The 27179-nt window shown below is 41.3% G+C and overlaps 1 protein-coding gene across 6 annotated transcripts in view; it reads right to left on the reverse strand.

Moving 5' to 3' along the window:
* Positions 1–2656: 2656 nt before the first annotated feature.
* The window catches only part of LOC105383021 (homeobox protein cut), a 103646-nt gene continuing 79123 nt past the window's right edge, over positions 2657–27179 (reverse strand). For 4 of the 6 annotated variants that reach the window (XM_038118737.2, XM_038118741.2, XM_038118742.2 and 1 more), the window contains 7 exons: positions 24366–24547; positions 18706–18815; positions 18005–18505; positions 6800–6996; positions 6564–6709; positions 5487–6391; positions 2657–5287 (listed from right to left, as the gene is read on the reverse strand). In XM_038118737.2, coding sequence (XP_037974665.2) covers positions 3768–5287; positions 5487–6391; positions 6564–6709; positions 6800–6996; positions 18005–18505; positions 18706–18815; positions 24366–24547 — 3561 coding nt within the window. In that variant the 3' untranslated portion in view covers positions 2657–3767. The remainder of the gene's footprint in view (positions 5288–5486; positions 6392–6563; positions 6710–6799; positions 6997–18004; positions 18506–18705; positions 18816–24365; positions 24548–27179) is intronic. The other 2 variants (XM_038118738.2, XM_038118743.2) reach the window with 2 other exon arrangements.

A 27179-nucleotide genomic window follows, 5' to 3' on the forward strand; every position in this document is an offset into this window, starting at 1 on the left:
ATGCAACTGAAATTTATATTGTAAAACTAATTGCATGAAACAATTAATGATCACGTACTAATGTAAATATAATTGTTATCAGATGAATAAAAGGCTTATAATAAAAAAAAAGAACAATCTGCAGAGATTTTTTCTCTTTTGAGCGAAATGTCGAGCGAAACTGACGTTACCCGAAGAGGTAGGTAGTTACAATTTCACCTTAAATGACATAGATGGCACTGTAACAATGTTTTTAATAAAATTGTGATAACACATCCAGTGTGTGTGTAGGTAGGTAGGTAGGTTGTAATAAATTCGCTAATTAGCGGATATGGATATGTGGTATACGGCATACTCATCATCAAACGACGCTGGCAAAAGTAAAGCCTCCAGCTTCCGGTATCGTACGCAACGGACGTTGGTATGGAAGTGCGTCCACTTCATCGGCATTACCGAAGCTGTCGCCATTTTTCCATATTTGCCCCGACGGGGTTTACAAGAACGGGACCTTCGGCATAATAAGTACGAGTATTATGAGTTGTGTCACTATCTAACTGATGGAGTTGTGACTGCAATGGAACGTAAGGCAGGACCTTCAACCCCATGAGGCACCTACCAGTACACATGACTACTAGAAATGCTTAGATCTTAAGTTATTCGAGACAGCTTCTCGGATATTGCAGTGTTCAAAGTGCGTAAAATCTAAGATGCTTCTTCTAGAATGACCATTTAAGTATTATTTGTAATGCGCCATGACCCAAAGCGGTCATTGACGAATATACTGATGTGTAGGTAGTCCTAGTAGTCCTAGACTGCAGTTTATCCTGGTAACGAATAACGATATAACGTGGAAGCTTACCTTACCTCAAATGTACCTAGGTAGGTAACTACCTACTTATAGTTACTTATTCTCTAGAAACCTGACGTAGTGACCTTGTGGCAGGCTGTTTCTGCTACTTCATGTCGTACCGTCCGCCACATATGATTTCGTACCTTCAATAGGTACCTACTGGCTGCCTACTGCCTAGGTACTTACAGAGATCGCATGTCAATATTTTTCGTTAATCGGCCAATTATTACGCTAAGATCGGCCACTATCAGAGCGTAGTGGATCTTTTATTTATTTTTAAAATACTATCTAGAAACCGACCAAATTAAGAAGTCATAATTATTTTCTAAAGATGTACCTAGTTAGTTAAGTACAAACAAAATAACTCTGAAAGCGCATCTATTTACGTGTTCAACTTGTAATTAATTCTTGTGTTAAATACGAGTCAACTTATACGTTGTATCTATCCCGAATGTTCAATTTAGGCAGGCTGCTAGGACAGCGGTAGACCATAATTAAAATCGACTGTTGCATTGCAGACTTTGATAGACGGTAAGTGACCGACCTGAAGGCTAAATAGTAACTACCTAGGTACATGGTTGATGATTGGAACTATTTACACAGTGAACCTAATAAAGGCAGGTCGCAGATTTTCACTCTCTCAATATAAAACACGACATAATATCGTGCTGTTAGTTATCTACCCCTACTGGAGGTATTGTATGGGTAATGATGTATGTGATACAAAGAGATAATGAAATAAAACCCATCATTCATTGGCTTTTATCTTTATTTTCCTTTAATAACTTTAGAAATTGTCCAGAAAGAAGATAATGTCAGCATCATTATTATATGATATGAACAATAATAATTATAGCTAATAATTTTAATTCTATATTTAAATAGAGATAATAACGTAGTATTACATTAATACATATTAACTAGTCTACGAAATACCTATATGTACACTATAATGTTCTACCCCGGCAACTTCAAAACAACAATTAAAATATTCGTATGTGTATATATAAGTTATATATATTTAAAGATAACAATTACGTATTTAGTATGTATGTAAATAATTTCAAAGCAAAAGCTATAAGAGACGAAAGAAAAAAAAAGCGCTTTTGGGGATTTAGAAATTTTTGCATACGTTTAAATACTGGCCGCTAGCCCAATCTTAATTTTAAAATATTAAGTAATAATTTATTCTTTCCTTGTTTTTAAGAAAAATGAATCAATGGCTTTACTGTTTAACAGCCTAACATTTTTTATATATTGACTATTACGCACTAGACCCTTAATATGTAAACTTATTTTTTTATTTCTATATAACATCGATATGTATGAAGTGGTATTTCTAAAGATCTGTTAAGTAAATATTACTAAAATGAGTCTGAAAATTTTTCAAACTTTATGCGTAAAATTATTTTAAAATGTTTGTCTCATTTATATATTATTGATTGTTTTTTTTAGAATTGAGACAAAAAGGTTCGATGCTTGCATTAAGTACCTATCGATTAATTAACCGTTACTATGATATTTATTAAGGATCTATATTCCCCTAAATTCTAAATACTTGTGGCATCCACTTGTTAGAATTAATGTCATTCATTAATTATATACAAACACACTTTAAACATAACTATATACAGAAGTATGCAAGGAGTACGGTTCCCTTTTTATTTGTTATAAAATACATTTATTTTAACACCCTAATTTAAGAGATAGCTATATTTTAAAACAGATTAAAGAAAGGTTGGAAGGTAAATAAAAAATAAAACAACAAAAATGATGAAATTATAATAAAAGCAAATTTATTGCTAAAAATAAAACTATAACCACGCTTTGCTCCATCAAAGGTTATATTGATTTGTGCTTACTACATTTGTACATTCATTTAATTTAATATATAATAATATATATATACGTAGATATAGTAGAAACTCAGAGGAAACTGCAGACGTTCACTTAAATGATAAAAGTAAACTTTGAGACGAAGCTATATATAAAATAATAAAAAATAGTGTATAAAAAGCAGCTACTGTAAAAATCACATTTGATCATTTGAGCGTCCTCCCGTAAGTTGTACATATAAAATTATAAAGAATCCAAAAACATACAATAGTATAAACTTTTATAATTTAAAAGTAAAACTTACATAACCCAATTATAATATTTTAAACCTCTACGGTCGATATAAACTTAATAATACTTTTAACTGGGGCTCACATCTCGATGCTTAAACATATTTCTGATTGCACTTTTTATTATCTGATTAACAATAAATGTTACTACCCCTTACAGCTCGCCATCATACTATTTTACACTGATACTCGTTACAATTTATATATGTACACATTGCCTTCCTACTGCCAATAGCCAATATTTGGTATATTTATTTACAAAAAAGGAAATATTACGATTCTGACACAATATACCATAACTTAAAATACTCAGACGTATGAAGCTATGTATCTTTTCAGAGGCACAATCAAATTTAACTACAAAATCCTAAATGTACAAAACCTAAAAAAAAACAACAGAAAACCTCTTAAAGCAAAATGCATTTTTGTATCGCTAGTCGTTTGTTATTCATGTACAACTAAATATAAACTATGCCTGGCATAATAATAATAAAGGGAAAAGCTAAAAGGAAAACTATTTACAAAGTCTTTGGCCTTATATCGAATTAACAAAACATACATTTAACTACACGATAATATTTGCACTGAAAGTTACTAGAGTCGTTCCGAACCACGGGCCGCAGCTATGTCGGCCGCAAAAATTCGTAGCAAAATTCATTATTTAATAAATAAGTTCATCATGATATGAGATACAAATTCAGTACTGTCACTGGGACTATTCTAGAACACTTTCGGACCCGTTTCAACCGCTAAGACACTCGCAAGAGTTCCGTCCTCAATCTATCACACATAAAGCTAGGTTACAGTCTAGTCTAGTACTCCCACCGGTCGTCGTCGGTCTCGCACTTGATCTTGTCGTCGGGCAGGACGTCGGGCAGCGCGTCGGGCGGCGCGGCGGGCGGGGAGGCGGCGGGGGACGCGGGGGGCGAGGCGGCGGGCGGCGCGGGCGACGGCTCCACGCGCACGGTGGGCGCCGCCTCGCGCCGGAAGTCGTCGCTCCGCATCACGCACACGCCGTTGATGATCACCTCGTCGGGGTTGCGGCCCTTCTCGTCCTGCCAGTCGGGGTTGACCCACTGCGGCGCCACGGGCTTGCGGCGGCTGGAGCGGCCGCCGGCCGGCGTGGACGCCGCCTTGGGCTCGCTCTTGGACTCGCCGTCGTCCAGCGAGTCCTCGGAGCCGAGGTTGCTCTCCGCGTCGTCGTCCTCGAAGTCGTCGCCGTCGGGCTCGCGCTTCAGCGGCATGGACAGGTCCAGCCCGCTGGTCTGGTCCTTGCGCTCGGGCGGCAGCAGCCCGCGCCCGATCAGCGCCGCCAGGTTGCTGTTGGCGGCGAAGTAGGGCGGGTATGGCAGCGGCACGCCGCCCAGCCCCAGCCGCTCCTTCTGCAGCTCCAACAGGCGCTGGTTGAGCAGCAGGCGGAACTGCACGGGGTCGAAGGGCGCGGCGGCCTCGCGCGGCGCGGGCTCGCTACCCCCGTGCGGCGCCTGCTGCTTGAGGCGCATGCGGTGGTTGTGGAACCAGTTGGTGATGGTGCGCGTGGACAGGCCCAGCTCGGTGGCCAGGAACTCGATGGTGGGCATGTTGGGGTAGGGGTCGAGCGCGAAGGCGAGCCGCAGCGCCTCCTTCTGCTCCTCGGAGAACAGCACGCGCTGCTTCTTGGCGCTGGGCGCGCCGGCGGCGGGGCCGGGCGAGCTGGAGTGGTAGAACTCGGACGTGTCGTTGGACGAGGTGTCGGAGGAGTTGTCCTGGCCGGGCCCGCTGGAGCGGCGCCGCTTGTTGGCCTCGCGCCGCTCGTTCTTCAGCGCCTGCAGGCGGTCCACGTTGTGCGCGTCGCTCAGCCACAGCTGCATGCGGATGAAGGGCTCGCGACCCTTGATGCTGAGCATGTGCCAGGGCTTGGGCTTCGACAGCAGCTCGCTGACGGAGCCCTGCGACAGGCCCAGCACGGCCTCGCCGAAGATCTTCTGGCCGATGTTGTTGGCGAGGAGAGCCTCCTTGATCTTGGTGGTGATGGTCTGCGTGTCCAGGTCCTGCGTGAGCGCCGCCATCTCGTACACGCTGGGCGAGATGTGCTGGTGCAGGGAGCGCAGAGGGGCGTGGTGCGGGGGCGGGGGCGGGGGCTTGCGCTCCTTGTCGTGGTGCTGCGGTGGCAGCGTGACGGCGTGGTGCGGGGGGAAGCCTGGGGGGGTCAGCAGCAGGGGCGTGGGGGGGAGGTGCGGCAGGTGGCTGGACCCCAGCAGCTGCTCCTGCTGCATCTTGTTCAGCAGCGACGTCGCGTCCGAGATCATCTTCTGCGTCGGCGGCATCGGCTTGCCCATGTTCGGCGGAAGAGCTGCAAGCAAAAGTTTCTGTTAGCAAGTGTGAAATCGGCCTACATGATTCATTACAAATTTTGGGGATAATTCGCATATAAAATCAATTCTTATACTATCAGATATTATCTTCATAAAGTCTATCACTTCCAAAACCAATAAAAACTAAAAAACTTTATACAATATTATAAAAAAACAAAAAAAAATATATAAACTTACGAGGTGCCCCGCTGTAGTTGCCGGTGCGCATGAGCTTCTCGGGCGCGATCTTGTACTGCGAGGCGACGAGCTTGTGCACCGCGTTGTCGTCTTCAAGGAACATCTTCATCCGGATGAACGGCTCCCGGCCCTTCTGCGTCAGCATGTGCCAGGGCTTGGGCCGCGCCAGCAGGTCGCTCACCGACCCCTGTGACAACCCTAGCACAGACTCCCCGAACAACCTCTGGCTGATCGAGTATTGACTCAAAGCTTCTTTGACCCTTCGCACTATGTCTTCCGTGTTCAGATTGTTGAACAGATCGAATTGCTGTTGCGTGATCGGCGGGAGTACGGCCTTCATGGATCTTTGTTGCGGCTGGTGGTGCGTGGGGTTGCTGGGTTGTGATATGAGGCTGTTGGTGATGGAAGCCATCCGTTGCAGCGGGCTGGCGGCGGCGGAGCTGCTGAAGTCATCGCTGGGCGTGATGGCGGGCGGCAGGATGGCGTTGCCGAGCGGGCTGGAGGCCGAGGACCCCGTGGACTGCTGCCCCGGCTCCAGCTTGGGCCGCACGAGGCTGAACGCGCTGCCCGCGTGCCGGATCGCCTCCTCCGCGTCCATAGCCTTTTCCTTATCACTATCAGTCATTCCATTCATTTTGGCATTCTTGTCCTTGGGGATGGACAGGTCCTGGATGGCCCCGGAGCCGTTGATGTGGTGGTTCTGCGCCTGCTGCATGGCCTGGTGTTGCAGGGCCAGGAGGTTGGGGAACGGGGGCATACCGGGCAGGTTGTGGAGGTTGGCCATGTTGGCTCCGGGCTGTATCTTGGCCAGTTCCCGGTGGTAGGCCTCCAACGCCATCCGGATGTCCTCGGGCGGACGCTCCATGTGAGGGGGCATACCGCCGCTGAAAAAGGGGGGAAACATGCTACATTTTAGTTTTAGATTTGCTGTCCTCTATTCAAATACTGAGCTTAATGTGTACTAATTTAGATTTGTTGTTAAGTACAAGTGAGTATATACCTACAGTGAGTTATGTTTACAAAATGTTTATAAAACAATGAGTTTGTTACAATATTACAAAAAAAGTTGAAACATACCCAGGGAAGCCCTCTCGGTTGTGGCGGATGTCCTCAACTCTTCTGCTCATGATTTTCGCCAGCTCTTCTTGGTAGATGCGCACTACTTTCTCTTGTGGAATGTCATCGTTTTCGTATTTCTTTAGTCTTCTATTTTGGCTGCCGTCCTGTAAAAACATGTTTTGTTTAAATTGGTTCCATGTAAGAATATTAATTAAAGCAATTTTGTGCTGAACTTGACTGGAAGGTCTTTTTACCTTGTTTGAGAAAGGCGAAGGGCATTGCGTCCTCGGCGAGCTGGAGTCTTCGTTGCTTCTCGAGTCATCGTTGTTTGGCGGAATATTGGGGTTCTTCATCATGTGAGATGCTTCATTCAGGATGTGCGCCAGGCGGTCATCGTTCTCGCCGTCTGGCCTCCCAAAACCCGGGCCTATCGACCCATCCTTGGATCCAACTGGAAAATAAACACAGTCTTTCATAAGTAACATGTTTTTGAACACCAAACAGCAACGCTTACAAATTACTCATGAATGTAGGTAAATATTTAGCGGAGAAGTTTATAATCACTTCTGCATGCATTGCCAAGTAATAAAACAGTGTTGATATAGAGTCAACAATGTAGCCAATTGGAATTAGGCGGCCCATTAAAACATTGCAGCCTCAATTAATATCAGCAAGTTTAAAGTCATAATCGTTGAATGGGAACGAGCACTCATCGCCTAAGCCAGTAATCCTGATGCTACTTATGCGCACGACCATAAAGTGGTGAATTTACGCGCCAAAAACGGCTGCCATATTGTGGCCGTTCATTCTGTCAACATATTGTCTGTGGTCGAGCACAATGTCTCCCGACACTATTCAGAAGTTGATTTATAATGAGCAGTTCGTTTAATTAAGTCTTGTAATTAGTGGAAGAGGTTCAAGCTGAAGTTAGAAATAAACACGTGCTTTGCAAGAAAGTTTTATTTGTTTCGGATACTGCGGACAGTTTTGCATTACTGTATTTTGAGCAGTTTATCGTCACGAGAATTGAAAAAAGTAGGAATGAAGCATTTAGGATCGAGTGATTCTGAGTAAGGCAGGTGGTAGGAGGGTAACTGTTTTAATATAACTAACTATAAAGGACAGCCGTTTTCTTTCGACACTTTGATTTCCACATTAAGGACAGTTTAATTCCACAATGCGCCATTTCGACACATCGTAAATGTGCTTATTTTGAGTTTATTTGCGATACCGAGACGGGACAAGTTAAAATAAGACTTGATTAATAGGTGATTAAATTCATATTACAATGCGCTCTGGTCGGATTGTTTTTCTTAAAGCCGCTTCAGCAAACGCCAAATGCTTTTATTGGAACGTAAAACGAATTAAATTTATCGGGAAATTAAACGTGTTTATAATTGAGGAAAACGTATTTAAAGTAAGTTTATTTCGTTTGTTTACTGACGGAAACAACCAAACACTGATGGTAAAAGAGAGCATGTCAGAGAGGTTGCAACGACGATCAAAAGCACGTCTAACTTTAAATAAAATGTATCAACGTAACCTTAAGTTTTTTCTCACGTGCCAGATTTAGTTCATAGCTATGCAAACAATATACTTATTATGTCCTTAAGAAATAGTTTTTGTTGTTGTAATCGCCATTAAGCCTGACCAACAATACGTGATCCTAATAAAGTTTTATACAATAAAGCAATATTAGTATAGATGTTATCTGCTCATGAACATAATCATAATATTTTTCCGCGTTTTAAAATGTTAGCTACTGAGGTAAGTAAACCAAGATGCTTCGATTTTTTATAATTTTTATTTTACTGAAAAACAACAAAGTCATCAAAACATACTAAACTAACTATACCCAAGTACGTATGTCCTGTTACCACCTAGGTATTATTTTGAGTATTGAGTTCAATATTCGTGTTTAGGATGCCCATCAGGTAAAAATAGCAATGTAATATCTAACCGTTTAAGAATTCCACTTCGATACGGCACTGTCAATAAACATAAGTAACATCTAATAAGGCCTTTGAAGTTCGTCGAAAATTTGATATTCACCGAGCGGAGCCGGGACAATTATTCGAACGTGTCTCGAAATTATTGTTAAAAATTTTCCACTTGTCAGTGAAACACACGTGCTACCATTTTAAAACAAATGACATGCGTTACCTAATCGTTATTCTAAGGGAGAAGTGATTGCTTACGTACATTATAATGTTATGCTTGGGACGGTGGGTTTTGGTCAATTTGTTCAATTAGGTACTTAAATTAGTTTAGTCGACGTCATGTGTCATTATGTCTATATGTAAGTAGTATAAAACTTAAAAAAAAACAAGAAAGTACGAAGTACTAGGGGGTTCCAATTTCAAGGAAGGTTTTAATTTCTAAGATCTTCCAAAATGGCTGCCTCGGTAGGTACTCGCCTAACGCGTTCAATTGAAGTTTTTTTATTGATCTAGATTTAGCCTTTATGATTCATTCTTATCTCGGGACCATAAAACATCATAGCGATATCATCGCTTTTTATGAAAGTCATTACGATGTGCATTTTTGATGGGTATTAAACTTTTTAAAGGAGACTTCAATTAATGCGTCCGGTCACGGCAGCGTCCTTCGCTGACCGACGGGCTCTCAACGGGGAAATGGTAGCAATAATTTTAAGGATACAAAAGGAAAATTACTTGTTTATGCGACACAATATCGCGTGTAGACACGCGAAAACTATTTTTTATCGCTAATATTGATTACCTATGGCCTATGAATATTCATCAACCGGCTTCGGAAAGTAAAGGGGGCGTTGGTAGCGTGGCCTAAATTATCGTGTCACAGTGTGACATAGAAACTTTTTGCATGTGTGGCCCCGCCTCCGCCGGTAAGAAAATTAAATCGGCTAGGACCGAGTACGTGATCGCTTTGTTACAATTGTAAATCAAAGCGGGTAGTTGCAAGAAAGGGGCGCGAAATGCACGTTCCATACGTCACCTCGGCGACTCGCGGTCGATGCTCATTTGCATCCCAGTCCTCCGCGGCGGCGGACGTCAGTGCCGACGAAAGTGTTGCAGTGCCAGAAAAAACCGCATTTGAATTGTTAATGCACTACAAAAGAAATTGTTGCATAAACGCCCAGCGCTAAAATTAGGTGCGAAGTGTTCTCCGGCACTGGAAATGTACAAATGAGGTGCTATGTGCCGGAACGCTTAGAAATTTTGACGTTGAGCATTCTTTGTTTGAATATTTATTATTTTATTCGCTATCGCCGATAGTTTTTGTTAATCTGATGTAATTATTTGCAGAACGACAATTTTATCTCCCCCGACATCACGTAATAACAAAGATCCGAAACTCACAAGCGGAACTTGTACCGGAGTAAATGTATTATGCCGGCGTCTTCTCAGTTCCATTGACATCGCGTGCGGTTCGATCTGGCTCGCGTGTCGGATGGCAATCTACCACCAGAGGGCCACAATTGATTCTAGACGAGAGCAGTCGAAGCTCCGTGTACCACTAAATAGATTTTGATGGTACTTTCCATAGAATTTCGGCCACGACAACTAGTTATTGCCTTGGAGGGTTCATTATTTGTTTTTTTTCCGAACGTTCAATTGGTGTGTAATTTTGGCCCCGAGCATGGAAATTATGGTCAGTAGGTGATCAATAGAGAAGAAAATAACCGATTCTCTAATGTTTAAACACATTATACTTTTTTCCTTGCTAGTACGTAACTATACAAGGAAAGATACCGTACACTAAGATGGTAATAGTATTAGTGGTGCAAGGGAAATAACAGCTTCATCAGCAAAAGTACGAATTAAAGCGGGAATGATTCAGACAGACAACGTCAGGTACAATTTCGGACGTCCGTAGTTTTATAACGAGATTCGATAATCAATTTTGCGTCCTCTGGAGATTCCTACCCGAGCTCGTATCTATAGTCATGGGACTAGTCCATAGTTCAGTTATAACTTTAGATGTCTGAGTTAAGCGTCCATTTACTGTTTTATGGCAGTACTTTTAGTTGCCGTATGAAACTGCTGTTGCTACAAACGTATTACATATTTATCAACAGATATTAAATCAGCAAATTAAAGAACGAGTAGGAATACCTACTATTTAAAAAATAGCGCCTGAGATAAGAATACTTCTTAGGTAAGTAAGTATACATCTTTATGGTAAACTATGGACACAGACTGTGAAGTATATTGCTCGAAGAGCAGGTAAGAACCTAAGAATACGGCCCTCTCGTATTGGCCCACGGGAGCTTATCCTGTAACTTTTAACGATAGCGCGGCAAGTTTTTAACCAAATTTCACTAACTGACGTGACGACACGCCGCCAACTTTCCGATAGCTGTAACTACGTTACTATTTGCTTTTCCCACCTTTTCGCCTTCCCACTTGCATATTTCAGGCGATGCGAACTTTTTGGACGATAACTTTTTAAATAAAGCTACACTACCTACAACAAAGCTGCCAGTGTTCGAGCGTTGTCGTTCCGATAATCGAATCGGTGCTGTTTCGAAAAAAGAACGTATTGAAAACTTCTAGTTGCGAGCGGAGTTGGAAACTTTTTGATTTTAATTGAGTTACCAGTAGCGATTGCATGTAAAAAAGTTCGATAAACATTGCCTATTTTTCATCGGTTCCACCACACTAGCTATTAGAGCCATTGATTTGTTCTACAGTGCTGCTATATTGATTATCGCTGCAAATGGATTACAGTTGGACACGCGAACTATGCGTCGATGCCGTGTTCCAGTAGCTTTACCTCAATTTTCACGGCATAAAACGAAACGCACCGAAATAAAAGGGGGAACGGACCGTGTCATTCATAGCCACGCATTAACTCCTTGTAATTATGCAAGACAGGCAAAGAACCGATGCGAAATGGCGGACCACAAATCGCGTCCAAAGTGACAACTTAAACATTGCGTCCCGCGAGACAGATCCGTGATATACAGCGCGGCTCGCGGCCCGAAACGTCCCCAATTAATCGTAAAGGATAATATGTCACAATGCACTTAATTTTCTATAAAACTGTTTTCTTGAAACGGGACGTCAAGATGGCGCGGGGCGGTGTTCGATTTTGGAACGGTTTAATTAAATTGTGCGCCAAATTCAAGTCGCGATACATTCGTAGTCTATGGTATTTATTGTTATTGGAAACAATCAGAGGCGGCAGGACGCGTGGGCGGTGACGGACGACGCTCCTCTGCCTTGTTTATGCGCTTCGCGGTAAATGTCTCCGCTTTATTAAAATAATTACCCGCCGAGACTGACGACTAATGAGGATGGCCTTTTTGAATATTCGATCCGTATCGTAAATTACTGACTTTCTGTAAGTACTAAAATTACATTGAGTGAAATGTCACACCTCGGCTATCGCTTCCATCAAGCTCTCAGGAGCTGTCGGCAGTCTAGACTGCGTCCTCTAGCAATATTCCAGCCCATTACTAAAGTGCATCCGAAAATAAAGCAATTATTTAATTTGCCTAGTAAACGGGAGTAGGTGCCGACCGCTTCAGCGTTTAGTAGAAACCCTTAAAATATTTCACTAGAAATGAAACGACTAGATTAATGCACGCCTTGTACTGTCACCCGTTGTTCACAAATAGTGTTATATTTGGATCAACGTTGTAAATGCGTTGAATTTATTAACGTTGCGTTAACAAGAATGCCGGGTAATGCACGACTATGATGCTTATGGACCGTTTATTTTAAGGAAGTCTTAATTACTGAGCTTTTTAGTCAGCTATTATAGAGTTTAATAGCCTCTTTATTGTCACTAGTTTGCTACAAAGCTCCGAGAATACTTGTTCAATTAAAGCAGCAAGGAGTCGGTTAGGTATAAAATCATAAAGATAATGACGCGTGGTATTATAATCGGTAAGGAGAGCTGATTGCTTCGTCGGAAGCCGTCAAAGCGGCCGCGGGATGTGAGGAATTCTTCATAAAATTGTCTTTTTGACCCCTGCACTGCACCTAGCGACTGCTTCGCGCTACTCGCCAACAGATGGCGCAACGCGTCACATTTTTGTGCGAATACTAACTTTTTCATTAAACCTTTTTCCGAGTTTAACCGCTCTTATGGGTTATTTAGTTTTTCAAAGCTTCTTCTAAGTGGTTGTTGCATGAAACTTTTTCACCGGAATGTCCTTTTGTAATAATACTAATAATTTGTGCGGTAAATTAGCTGGGGCGGTCTGTTGATCTTGACGGGTGTCGTAATTTCATAAGTGTTGCTGCAAATTACCTGCTTAATTGTCTCTGTGTATTATTATCTGTATAATAGCCATTTTCCGTTTCCTATAATCTAGATTAGTGGAAACTACTTCACAGAGTTATGTCTTTGCTTCTCGTCGGCAGATGCCGCTACTGTAGCGAAAAGTTATCTGCCTTTATTCAAAAACAGAACTTGATTGATGGCACTCTGTAGGCTGGTTAAAATACCCGAAACTGCGTAACTTTGACCCCTCATTAACGAGGTCGTGCATTCGATTCTCGGGGCGGGCGTATCCGATAATTATTATAATATGATCATCAGCCTTTAGCGGGATTTTCGTGTTTGTTTTAAAGTTTATGATTTATGAGTGCGTCAATATGGCCCGTTCGACTCCAGACATGTTATGTTTTCCCCTAATGCTGACAACTTTACACTTTGTTTAACGAGTTCGGGTCCGATTAGGTCCTGTGGCGGACAAAAAGGCCGCTTGATTTTTGCGAGCCAACGTTGGCTGTTTGAGAGAGAATCGGTGTGGGTCAGCAAAAAAAAAAGCATTGACATTTAATTAGCCGGCAAATTTAAATTTTATTTTTCTGAAATTAACCACATGACGATGATGATCACGGTATCAGTAAAGATCTTCATGAAGTACCTACTTTATTAAATATTAATAACAATACTATTTTTATAGTAGAAATTATTTTTAAGGTATTATTTATCAGCAATACCGACGCGATAAAAAGTATCCAATAAGTACCCGAGTACTTAAAACTTCTGTGGGTACAGATGAACGAGAAACAGGCAAAAACAATTCCCATGTAAAACAAAGCAAACAAAACGAAATAAGATAATTTGACAACCTAATTGGATCCTTTTCAAATGCCTCTCCATTCAGAATGTCTCAAACGCTTCTGTTCCTTCGACGCTTCGGAATCGGTCAGATGCATTTTAGACTACAATGGCGCTTTGTGGATCCGGAGCGAGCGGGGATCCTATGTTAGACATTTCACTGTTTAGAAATTAAATCGTTATTATTATTAAGCATTAATAATATTCCAATAGTGCAGTCTATTTTTTATAAGTATACCTGCTTATTTATTCATTGTTTGTTTTTGACTTGAAACTTTTTATAACAAAACTCCTTTCAACCGTCAATTGTCAGAATTCAAAATTGGAATTACGTTTCAATGCTGGCGGCGTGACCGAGCTGTCCAAATCAGAGTTGCGTTCTGAAGTTTCTGAACCGAAGACACAACTTCTATGCCATTACGTTCGATGTGTCCGCTCGGTCTTAGTGCACGGTTAATACACTTCCGAACTTGCTAACTTCTCTCAGTTTTAAATGCTTTTGACAGTCCTCTTCGTAGTTCGGCTGCGTTTCTGGACGTGACCGTCTAGTTATATTGATTAACGGGTCTCGCCTTTGCGTTGTTTTTGTGTTGAGTTTATATTCGTTCTAGTATTATACGTTATGGTATTGTCATAAATCATTGTACTTACATACAGCAATATTATTTTCAAGTGTCTTTTGCTTTTATCTATGTATTAACGTACACGTATAACTTAGGTTCGATTAAAAAAAAGGAATAAAACCGTATTATATGTATGTATATATGTATGTATATATCTGTATTTTTAGAAGTAAGTTTGCGTAATACTATATTTATGTAAATAAAATACAATTTTAACACGGCAGTTTTAAAGTATCGGACGTTAAGCCAGCCGAAGCGTCGGTTATTATGAATTCAAATTTGGAACCCAAAAGGCAAACAAGGACCGATTAAAATTTGCTTAACCCTAAACTGCGAGTGTTCACACGGCACAGAGCGGCATCGAGTGCGGGCAACTTTACCCCATAAAGTGTTAGCCTTCGCCTGTCCTGCCCGATAGTAGCCCATTGAAAATAGATTTTCACGCTCCGCTGAAAATGCCTGCTAGAGGACCAACTTCGTCCAAATATTGCCGCGAATGCCGAATATTCCGAGACCGATTTTTCAACGCGGGATCTGAAGTTCGAAACTGGAATTTACCGGATAAAACTGCTTACATGGCTTTTGACGAGCCTTGTTTGGAATTGTAGGTAAGTGTTTGTTTTAATGCATTTTTATGCACGAAAACTGGTCATTTGTCAGATTTATCAATGGTCGTTCAGTATTCTTCACTTTAATCAAGTAGGTATATTGCTATCCCATAAAAGGTTTCCTCCGTAGCAGCAAGACATTATTTTTTTCACGGCCAGTTAGTCAAGAAATAAATTATTCGCGTTTTATTATTAAATCACTTAAATCCAGCGCTAATTAAGTGTAGCCGCAATTATGGTTCTTATTACCTGGGTGTCACGGTTCAGTGACGCCCCATGTCGGGTGTCGGAAGTCTGGCTGAGTAATGAATACGAAACGAATGATATTATCGTCTTCCTATGAAAATACATTAAACTGACAAGATTCAAATATAGAATACTTCTGCATCTGGCTGTAAAGATTAATCACCCTGAACATCGCGGGTGAAAAACGAAAGAATAGTGCAAAATTTAAAAGAAAATTATTTGAATCATATTTACTTAAATGTGGAACTTTTTGAAAACGAATGCCAACTTCAATTTTTTAGGAACTATCAGATATAATTCTGTTTAGCAGTAATTGAAGAAATGGTATGGTGGAATACATTACTATTGATTACTTACTATAATTATGCCATTAATTATTTAATAGCGATTAGACGTAGCGGTCTAGTAGACACATTACTGCGGGGAGGGTTGCCTGTCTGCAGTTTTCTTTTTCTTTTTTACAGCAAAAAGTCCTAATGTATGTTCATTGCGATTAGCAAGACCTCCTTTCCGATTAATAACAACTTTTTCTTTAACCTTTTTTCAGTTTCGATACAAATCGTAGGGTGTGCTCCGTTCTAATTGATTTTATTACATGCCATGATGCTATTAGCTAGATCAATGCATTCGTTAATTGATTTGCAATCAGTATCAGTAGCCTAGGCGGTAATTATCTTTGTTTTATTGCTTATTGCAACAATAGTCGCGTGCCCAGAGCTGAATTTATATGAAAACGGCCGTTTAAAATACGAATACCGTTGGATCTTAGTGCAAAAACGTTTCCAAACCATTTAGCAGACCTATCGACGTTGCGCAACCCGAACGCATCTTTATTCATGCAACGTGTCATGTCATGAGAAAATCAAAACGGTTTGACAAAACCTTCGTTTGGCAAGACTGTGTATTCTATGCATATAGGACACCACCGTGGGAATGTAGGAAACAGTACAGGTTTCCATTGAGAATATGTAATGACATATCAGACGTAGAAACGCAGTTTACGGTAACGGTAGTGGATAATTTGCGATCTATAGTTCTGCTAAATTGACGGTTAGCGATCGCCTGGGATTGTTCCAGTAATGCTGTGTGATTCAGTTGCGACGGACAAAGGTAATTTCTCGAGCATGTGACATGGTTTTGATTTCAGAACGAACCTTTTTATCTTTATAATAATTTTAGAGGACGTTAGGAAAGTAACGCAACCTCTTTTCACCGAAATCTCTCGATATCGTCACGAACTGGCAACAGTGGGTGTACTGTAATGTAATGACTGAGTGCCGGTCACGCTATAAATAATAACACGAGACGTGGGAACTGGGAATGTACTGCAATGTCCGACTCACTTTCGATCTAGTGCGTCCGCGTACCGCGCTCGCGTAATCCGAAACACTCTGTGCATACATATTATGTGCCAATACACAGAACATTCGAGATTCTATTAGATTACAGAACGTCGTCAATTGTTTTGAATATATTTCCAATTTCGAAAATATAATTATTGGAATGTGAAGTTGCGGACGCAAAGGTATAATTGCAAATCAACGACGCACGAAGGGGGAGGTTCAAACGAAATATTTAGAAGGGGATAAAAACGTGATAATTATCGTTGAAATAAGAAAAAGCGGTGACCCTTTGAAATTATCTAAAATTCAATCTAATTCAGCGAAGCGGCCCCTATCAATGAGAGGACAAAGGGTAATGCTGGCCACGATACAAAATGTACTCCTATTGTCTTTTCTAGATTTATGCACGTCGTATGCATTGTCATTCACGCTAAATAATACAATGAGAATTTTCTCCTGCTTTTTAAAAAGTGTCGTCGCTTGCTCGCCGTCGCGTCCCGTGTGGCTTCCGCGCGCGCGTGCGAGCGGGACAGATAGATCATTCGACGTGATTCCGGTCTTGTAAAGAGCTGGCATCGGGGCGCGGTCTTCGTTTTGGGATCGCTTCCTTTATGCCCAAAGTTTTCTGTTATTGTGCGGAAGGCTCGCGATGGCCGCGATGCATCGGGTCCGCTTTTCTTTTGTTTATTATTTGCGACAGTATTTTGTCCGCGTAATTGTATGTTTTCGCCTGTTATTGTCTTCAGCGTGCAGCGGATAATAAAGAATGAGGGACAGTGGCGCACGGTTTGTTTTGCTGAGCGCTTTGGAAATTAGCCTCGGACCACTTGGTGTTTGATATGAATTTGCGGACAGAAAATAAACCGGCTGATATTGGAGCTTATGAATGTAACGAGAAGAGGCGAGATACTCGTGACCCTTTTAGTTTAGTCTTGCTTGCTTTGCTGAGGTTTTATTTGATTTTTCACTTCCATCTAGGGGGGAGGTGACACAAATGTGTCCGATCTTTCCGCCACTCCGCACGACACACCACACAGAAAGGATAAAAGGAGTTTCAGGAGGAGGTAACACAAAATGAGGGAAAGGATGGGTAAAATAATAATAAAAATATCTGTAAAATAAATCATGAAAAAGTAAAAAAAAACTAAGAAGTGCGGAGTGAATTGATCGTCGGTACTCATTAGCTAAAGCCTCGACAAGCTAGTTCCAACAGAGTGCAGTGAGATTCATAAGCAATGTTTGTCTAGAGTGAGTGGAAGCCGATTCCAAAAGCATTAGTCATCAAATCGTTCTGTTTTTCATGACAGTGACTAAGTTCCGATAAAACGGCGTTTGCGATCACGGCATTCCCCGATGATGGATGGCCTCTATTGTCAGGTGCTCGGAGGCTGTTTGACAAGCACTGATAACGAGTAATGGCGTTAACCGACTCGGAAGATTACGCCCAATAGAGGGGAGAAATTGATGAATACGTTCCGATAGAGTGCCGTTCCCAACAACGCGGCATGCGAAACAAAGTACTTCACAACTTTGTTTACAAATACTAAAGAATCTAGTGATATAGCAGTGGTGTGTACCTTTTTTGGGTATGAGTGACTTGAGCAGCATGACGGCGGCCTCATCGCAGGCCCACGCGTGCATCTTGCGGTACGAGTCGCGGCCCTTCTCCGTGAGCTTGTCCCAGGGCTTGGGCTTCGACAGCAGCTCCGACACCGTGCCCTGGCTCAGGCCCAGCACGTACTTGGCGAACAGCCGCTGGCCGATGTTGTGCACAGACAGCAGCTCGCGCACGCGCCGGCTGATGTGCAGCGTGTCCAGGTTGCTGTTGGCGTACTTGTCCATGTTGTACCGCAGCATCTCCTGCAGACGAGCCTCCATCGGGTCGCCCTTGGGGATGAGCGAGTCGCCGAGGCGGCCCACGAGCGCGCCGGGCGGCAGCGGCCCCATGTCCTCGGCGAAGCGGTACGGCCGGTGCTCGTCGAAGCGGAAGGGGCTGGGCGGCGGGTGCAGCGGCCCGTTGTGGTTGTGGTGCGTGGTGTTGTTGTTGAGCGGCGGCGGCGTGCTGGCCCAGTCGTCACCTGCGGCGAGACCACGGTTAGCGGGGCGCGGGGGGGGGAGGTGGTCGATGGTCGTGCGGGCGCGGGGGGGACTCACGCCGCTCTCGGTCACGCGCGGCGGTCGCTTTCATGTTCGCATGCGCCGAATTCTAATTTCAACTGATAGAGAGATATCGCGGGTCCGTGAGCGGCATGTGTGGAGTGTGGGAGCGGGGACTCACCGTGGTCGCGGGCGGGCGCGGTGGGCGTGGCGGAGGCGCGCTCGTGCTGCGACGAGGCGGGCGAGCGAGCCGGCTCCGGCTTGTCGCGGCTCACGTCGCCGCGGAGCAGGCTGAGGACAAATACACACACGTCACTAACTGCCTCACTGTACTATTCTTTTCTCTGTGGGGGAGTATATAAGTATCTGCACCTGGCTCTCTCGAGTGGAACCTTTGTGCATATCCCTAAGGTCTAAACTGCCTTCCTAAGCTTGGACCATTTCCCACCACGCTGCCGCTGGTCCACTGCGGGTAGCTGGGTTCACATATCTAGATGTGCTAAATCTAGATATGCAGGTTTCCTCACGATGTTTTCTTTCACCGAAATACTTATGTTCCTTGCTGTAGTGATGGCAGAGAGGTGTGTACTTCGCTGCAGCCTAAGGGCTATAACCGCTCCTGCCGTTTGATTGAAGCATGCAATTATTCATAAGAATTTCTCTCTCCGTTTTAATCGCACCGCAATCCGGTACGCGGGTGCAATAATTTCAATATTATCGGGCCTCTAGTCTCGAGGTAAGCTATATAATATTGGATTTATGTGAGCAGCCAGTAGGTAGCGTAATTAAGGGAGGTCACCTCCTGATACACCTTAATAAATTGAGCAAGCACGAATTGATTAAAACCATTTCAGGTGAATTAATTAAGTATTTTAATTAATAGGATATCCCTAGCCCTTATTGGCAATATTCCTTTCATAAATTTATTGAGATTGAACCCTTTGAGGCGGGGGACTCCTTGTAGCTATTACGAGATAAGGCTGCTCGGGGCCACTGATAAAAGAGACACAGGTGAGTCCGGGTTATTTCGCCTTAAATTTTACATTTAATTCAATTAACGGAAGTTCACAGAATCAATCGACACATTAACGCGGTAATTAATCTATTGTAAGCTTATTACCTTTGTTTCTAATGCCCCAATAAAACCGGTTGGGCGATCAATCCACAGATTCGTCTTAATATTTCTCTGAGATTTATATAAATTTCCTCAAAGTTCGGATTGGTTGCGCAACTAGTCGACTGAAATGTCGTCGATAAAGACACCCCGAGCGTTTAACGCCCTTCTTCGGCAATCGGTAGCGCCTACACGTTAATTACTATTTAATATATCGCTGATTTGATCACCGGTCGGGGGCAAAATGAACCAACACCCGCGCAGCCTACACCGTCTCTGGAGTCAGGACCATAAATTCAATAAGCAACTTATCACCGTACCGATAAGAAGAGAACAATATGGTGATTCGCAAAATTAAGCGTTATTGTTAGGCTGAAATGGCACCATTAGTTACCTAGTTATGTTTTATATAATGATATACAAATAAATATTTATAAAAAATATTTTTATGAAAGTAAAGTAATTAAGGCTTTCTTATTACTGGTACAGTATTAATTCAAACCATCTCTACCATAAGCATCTAAAAAATATGGAAACTCTATCACCTTTCAGTTCTACGGAGCTTCTTAAAAGCATCTTTGTATTCCGCAAAAGCCTTCGTTTAACGGCGGCGTTAGAGTGAATATTTCATATGAAACACCGACTTTGGCCAAATCGTGTCGTTATACACGGAAAAGTTCGTCTTGTGTAATTATTAATTAGTTAATGCATGATTGGGGTATGCTTGGTTACTTTCAGATAAAGTGGGGTAAGTTAAGTTACTTAGGGGAATGTTGGTGTGCCGTTTTTTGCTTCCAAGTTTCAATTCAGTTAAGAGTTGTTTTCCTACTTTATACAATATGGAATATAGGTATGACCTGCTCTAACCTAGCGGCTTATTGATGAGCTTAGCATTTTTTAAGGAAAATTTTACAAAGGCATCCAATGCCATAAACCCCTTTTGCCTCGGTTTATTATCGAGAGATACCGAAGATATCTGCCTCCCCTAACCTTTGAGTTACAGTTATGTCTTTGAAATATTCACCAAAGGAAAATTTACAACACCCTTTGGATTCGATCCGGAATTTGATGAATTAATCAAAACAAGTTTTTAAGTCGCCGGCGCCAGCGGAATGTCTGTCAGAGAACGGGTTTGCATCGATGGGAGACACGGCTAGGTATTGGTCGGTTATCGATGCGACGTCGATACTCTCGCCTGATAGTGGCGCTCCTCCCACTAAGGCAAACGTTTACTAACTTATCATTGGGCCATCGATTGGTCAGCGCCGCCTCTCACAGACATACCTCTACTCTGTTTAAACTACAATATTTTCCCAAACCTCACTATTTACACGAGGAGACATAGCATAGACAAAGTTTGACTAACTCGAAAGCACCTATACACGAAATCTCGTGTCAACAATCAACAAATAAAAAGCTTAGGACAGCTCGGGAGAAACGTAAAAAATATAAGCTTTACGACAGTTCAAAACGCTCAGACCCTAAATTAGTTGATAATTCGTGTGAGACAGTCTCAGGTTAAACTTTCGTTAAATGTAAAACAAATATTGTTCGCCTAAGTAAATGAAGACAGGTGTGCGCGATAGGCCTCGCCCGCTCTATTGATATATTAGATGGCAAACACAGACTCTTAACGACGCTGCGTTCCTGGTACTTTCAGATTAAATACATAAATCCTATGTGATTATGATGTTTAAACAAAATTATCGTAATTTTTTTCCATTACTGCAGCCAAACAAATCTTTATAGACGGTCGTGGGTTTTTAACGAAAAGGCAAAATCCGAAGGAAAACAATTTTAAGCCTGATTAGTTGGTTGGGGGGTGATTCTGAAGGAATCAATCTATCCGACCCCAAATATTAAGCTTTAATTTTCGATGGCGCGTTGTAACTTAATCCCGACTTGAGCCAGACTTGGTATAAATAAGCAATAAACCTATACAGGTGCGGGTTATTACTTGTATTGAGAATTTAGATCAGGCTCAGCATAAGATTAAGGCGCTGATCTTTACACAATGGAAAGCTTATTTAGTTGATCTTTGATTCTTGTGCAATGCAAGCATACATGACTTCATTAAGTTATAAATACCCTACATTTCAATGTATTTCAAGACGAGAAAAGGCATTTATTATTTGTAAAAAGTCTTCTATATTTACAACTGTACACGTACAGCCAATAATCTAAGATCGGCAACACAAAAACTAAGCCTATAAAATATATTTTCTCAATAATCACAACGTTTTATGTCTCATACACAAAATTGTAAGGAAGGGAATTCAATAGACTAATCTGTTTGTTGCTGCCCTTAAGATTAGGGTTTACCTTCGATATTGTATTGTTTGAGTTCAGCCGTGCTGGGAGCCAGCAGGTGCCGCCATCGCCCCCACATCTACATCTACAACCGAAATAGAAAACATCCTTTTTCTATTACCTACAATTCCTTTTCCTCCAAACGATCTGTTCCGTGTTGCCAGCTAATAACTTCGTGATATCTTTATCAACATTTTTCCTATACTGTTGACGTGGTGATGCATCGTTTTGTTACTTCCCACGTGTTAGGGGTGCCACTAATCAGCGGAAGAGATCAGTCAACATCCTTTCGCAACGATAATAAGTAAGACAAATACAGATTTTTGATACCATTTTGAAGCAAAAATTATCACATATTGACTCTCGATGTTATCAAGCAAGCCAGTAGGTGTCTAACGTTTAAAATAGTTAAAACATCGGATAATCGACTTCACACTATTCCCGATGTTGTTGTACGTTTAATGTGTTATTTTTACCAATATGGCGACCAGTGGGCGGTGTCTTTGATCGCTCTATCAAAGGGTTCGTCACATCAAACACGCCGACAACCCTGGCCATAAAATCAGGGTTGAGCAAACAAATAAACATCTACACACTAATCAAGGAAAACAAAAACTATTTATGGCATCCATCGATCGATTTTTGAATTAGCACTTTTATTTGTCGTTCCCATCTTATAAAGACAGGAAATCCTAAATAAATTGTTAAGGGCGTAAGATGTTCTCAGGGCGGGGGAGCAAGCTTCGGAGGTATCAATAGGTTATACAAATACGGGGTTGGCTGCTAAATTCCTTATCTCGAAACGTTTAGCGGGGAGACGCGATGGCAGACGGGACACAAGTGGATACCGATATTTCCTTGGACGTTTTTTTCTCTGAGAAAATATTTGAAATGCGCTGGTTCGAACATCGCGGTGGCATTATAAGGTTTGGTCAGTAAATATGTAGGTCGGTATCGGGTCCATGTGAAATGTACTTGTTGACCAATGATTGTCGGTCAGTTCCAAATTCCCATACCCATCATTCATGGCCCACCCTTTTGGGCAGGCACTAAATCGGGTTATTGAAGAGTACGCTGACATTTTGTCCTTTACAAGTTCCCGTGTTATGCCAGCTTTACTGAGAAACTATTAAACGTATTGTCTGTTTACGAAACAGTTCACTTAAGGACTCTTTTTATGAGCTACTTCATTATTGTTTTCGTGCGGTTTTAAGCACTCTTTCTCATTTGAAGTTTAAGAGTTTTTTACAGATGTTTTTAAGTAATTATTCGTCATAAGTACCTACGTTCCTTTTGTTATATAGTTTATTTCATATTGCAAGATACACCTAGAAAATTCCTTAGAAATTATTAATTGTTTTTCTAGATAAGTTAAGAAAACAGGGCCTTCAGACCGTAGGCGCCTGCTGCCTTATCAGTCAAAGGTACAAAAGATAAACAGGTAAGTTTACAGAGTAGGTACTGGCACTGAAGCGTATCAGGGCCCCTATGTTTATCAAGTTCAAATCATACCTTTTATTGTTTTTGTGACTTAATTGTTGGTTTAGATGTAAAGATAAGTTCTCCTATTTATTTTCTTGCAAGATATTAACAGGAGTCACGGAAAACATATTTCATAACAAAGATTAAGAAAGCATTCGATATACGTAAATGTGTAACTGACAGATAGTCAATAGCAAATTAACAATTAACACCTCAGTTATAAGTTCAGGGCTCAGTAATTGTTGACTTTCTTGATACATGGTAAGCATTGCAGACATTTCGCACTACACCTCTAGCTTCATAATCTGATTCATCTTTGTCAACATCTTTCATCCACACCTTCTATTTATCAACAGTGGACATAGCTTGCGGATATCACCAGGTAGTTGTTTATCTGGACATATTTTTCTACTGCCTATAATAGAGTGAGTCAGTCAGTTCCTTGCTCCTAGGCGATGCATTAGGTACACATTGCCTAACGAGGCAAACATAGAGTACCTAATCTCTTGTTTGAGGATGCAGTGGGTGAACGACCGGCTCCCGGTCGATACCCTGTTATCAAGGTGTGCACGTGGATGATAGCTTACTCTGTAATACGGAAGTGTTTCCCTAGTAGAGGTATGTACTTCCAGTGTTAGTGCTTGCTAATGTATTAAGTTGCTTTGTTCTAGCTAAGGCTGATATTGAAAGTCTTGTAAGTTATAATAAGCTTACTAATCAAAATAGATAAATGTAAATATATGGGAATTACCCAGTTTGATTGATTTAGAATAAGATACTTACATACTATAGTAAAGCTAATTATGTGTTTTAATATAATAACACCACATTTGTCAATTTAGAAATAGGGACCTATCTATTTTTCAAATGCATCCTTGCGATCTCCTGTCAAACGTCACCTTTCACATTGACCAAAACACATAAACATCTCTTACCAAATCTCTCTCTTGACGTCGTCATAGTCCCGCTGGTTGTCAAGCCTGGCTTCAAGCCTCGCGATGTGCTGCTTCTTCTCATCCAGCCGCTCCTCCAGGCGCCGCAGCTGCTGCGCATGCGCCTCCTGCAGAGCCGCTAGTGACGCCTGCAGCCGGCGGACGTCTTCTACTAGCTGCGAGATCTGGAATGGACGGGAGAGCGTTAGGCTTTTGTTTTAAAAGAGATCTGGAATATATGGGAGATTGGAGAAGATGGTGTGTACCAGGCGCATAATAAGGACAGGTTTCTATACTTGAGGATCGCAGAGGCTCTTTTCGTATAACTCAAGATTTTGATAAGCATGGAATGTGTTTACTTTGAAAATAATATTGTTTAATTATGCAGTTGGTTATAAATCGTAAAAACTGATGAAATCTTCGCAAGGCAAACCCATAAAGCATAATTATAAGATTAGGTTAACTTATAAATGCTAAATTAACGTCCTTTCCGATCTACAGTTTTTTGAATACAAATAAAGCAATAAAATGAGGCTACAGCAGCGTAAAATCCCAAAAATCATTATAACTATTATGATTACTCATTAAACTCAAACAAGGTTTTAATAATGCGTCATTTTACATTAAAAAACATGTCTGATATATAGCGTTATTAGTTTGTTTTAGTATTACTTATTTCAATACTTCATATCTTCTAAGTGGGGCATTCATTTGATAGAAAAGACACTACAGTAGTAGGACTCACTTTACAAAAGTAATTTAAGGACTTCTTAAAAGATCTTCTTTTAAAAAATAAAGGTTAGTCAGATTTAACTAGCATAGATTACCTCATACATATAAGGATCTATAACGCAAACAAAATTCATGATCCCAGCCGAAATCTAACCCGGGAACTCCGCATGTGAAGCTTCTACACAGAGCAGTTAGTGAAATATTGTATAAATCCTATTTTAAAAGATAAAATCGAGATGAAAAAATGCATGGCTACTCTAAATGTTGGTAAATATTTACCCCAGTCTTTGAACAGACGTATCATAATTTATGATGAAAAAAGATGATTGACGCGATTCTAGAAATATTTCTGATAAGCATCCATCGGCGTATGTATCATAAGATCTTTGTTTCTTGAAGATAACTAGAATTTTATAAAACTTTTTTATTTTATTGATTTTCCGTATGGCCTCCGCTGTAACCTCAATCAAAGGAAAAAGTATTAATTGCATTGCGTTACTTATTACCATATTTCATCGAAATTCCTCACAATTATTAATGGATGTCAAACATTCGATTTGACTATTCATGAAAAGTTCACGTTTTGTAATCGTGAATAGGAATTTCGGTTTAAAACCGAACAAAAATACTCCACAGTCCGTTTAGTTCGCGTGACACTGCCGGTTGGAAAAAAAACTTTTTCTTTGTCGAGCCTAAGTAACACTATATTAGTATCATTCACAAGTTTTTACACTATTACACGAAGTATTGTCTACAGCTCGCATGGGCGTTACAACAACTTTACCCGTGTGATTTGCACAAGCCATTTTAGATTTTATTGCTTTGATTTCAGCGTTCAGTTCAACAGTAAATAGATTTTATAACGCACCGTGAAGTAGCAGAGTTTGTTTTGCTCTTATACAGGCAATATTAGTGCTTGGGGATATAGCCGTAGAGTTGTTGTTGTATGTTGTATAGCGTTGTGAAGCACAGATATGTATCTCATCGCTTCAGTGCTTCGTCCATCGCCTCGACCCTCCAGTAGTGGAACAATTGATATCTACCGAAGGTCAGCAAATAGCACGTTATTATACAGCCTTACATGTTTGCGAACAGGTAGTGTATTGCCCGTTGACAGAGAGTATCGGCTATTGTATTGTTTTTACCTCTGTTACCGAATTATTCACTGCCATGCATCAATACTGTCATTTTAAAACATTAACTACTTATTGAGGCCTATGTCCTTGGCTTTAACTCTACTTCATCCATTACATTGAATGTGAATTTTTTGCGAAATCAGTGAAGCAAATCTAAAGACCGCTTTTTGTCGTGTTGACGTGAAACACGTAATGATAGCATGTGATCTTTGATTTCTGCTCGTGATTGACGTCTGCTTAACGTTTCCGCTCGCAGTGACATCGGCCCATAATGATTTGACATCGATTGTGACTTTGACACTAATTTGTATAATGCACGCTCAAGCATCCTATTAGAGGCCTCCTCGATTATCTTATATGACATTTATGAGATGAAAATACGGCAATAAATCTTTATATTATCAGAATTAATCCTGATAAGGTAAGGAGCTGTATAAAAATTCTTGAGAAATCAACTGCGTATCGTGATCATGATCAAACATGGTTAATTGCTTGATTGTAGTCGGATGAAGCTATCGAAACTAACGGAGAGATAAGATACATCGACATCAAAACTGTTTGCTCTTCGATTTAAATTGTGCCTTTTCAAGGCAGAAACAGCATAATAAAGAGATCATTTGCAATAAAAGAAGCCGTATACACAGATAACACATGTACGCATTGCAGAGCGACAAAAATCACCAAAACATTTGATTGTTGCGAACATGCTATCAAACGCACCTCCCGTGACGCGCTCATAAAAAGTATTAGCCGAGACGAAAACTTCCCGACTGTGGGCTACGAGTAATTATTGTCTTAATTCCGGGCTGCCCTGACCGCCATTAGGTCCGGTTCTTTTGCGCTGAAGGGTTGAAGGGTCACCCGCCCTCACCAATTACCTACAATCATTACAATAGACAATTTTGTTTTCGACCGCAAACTGTTCGTACTCTTCTACGCTCACGTTTTT

This window comes from Plutella xylostella, chromosome 16 (genome assembly GCF_932276165.1).
Source record: "Plutella xylostella chromosome 16, ilPluXylo3.1, whole genome shotgun sequence".
Lineage (NCBI taxonomy): Eukaryota > Metazoa > Arthropoda > Insecta > Lepidoptera > Plutellidae > Plutella > Plutella xylostella.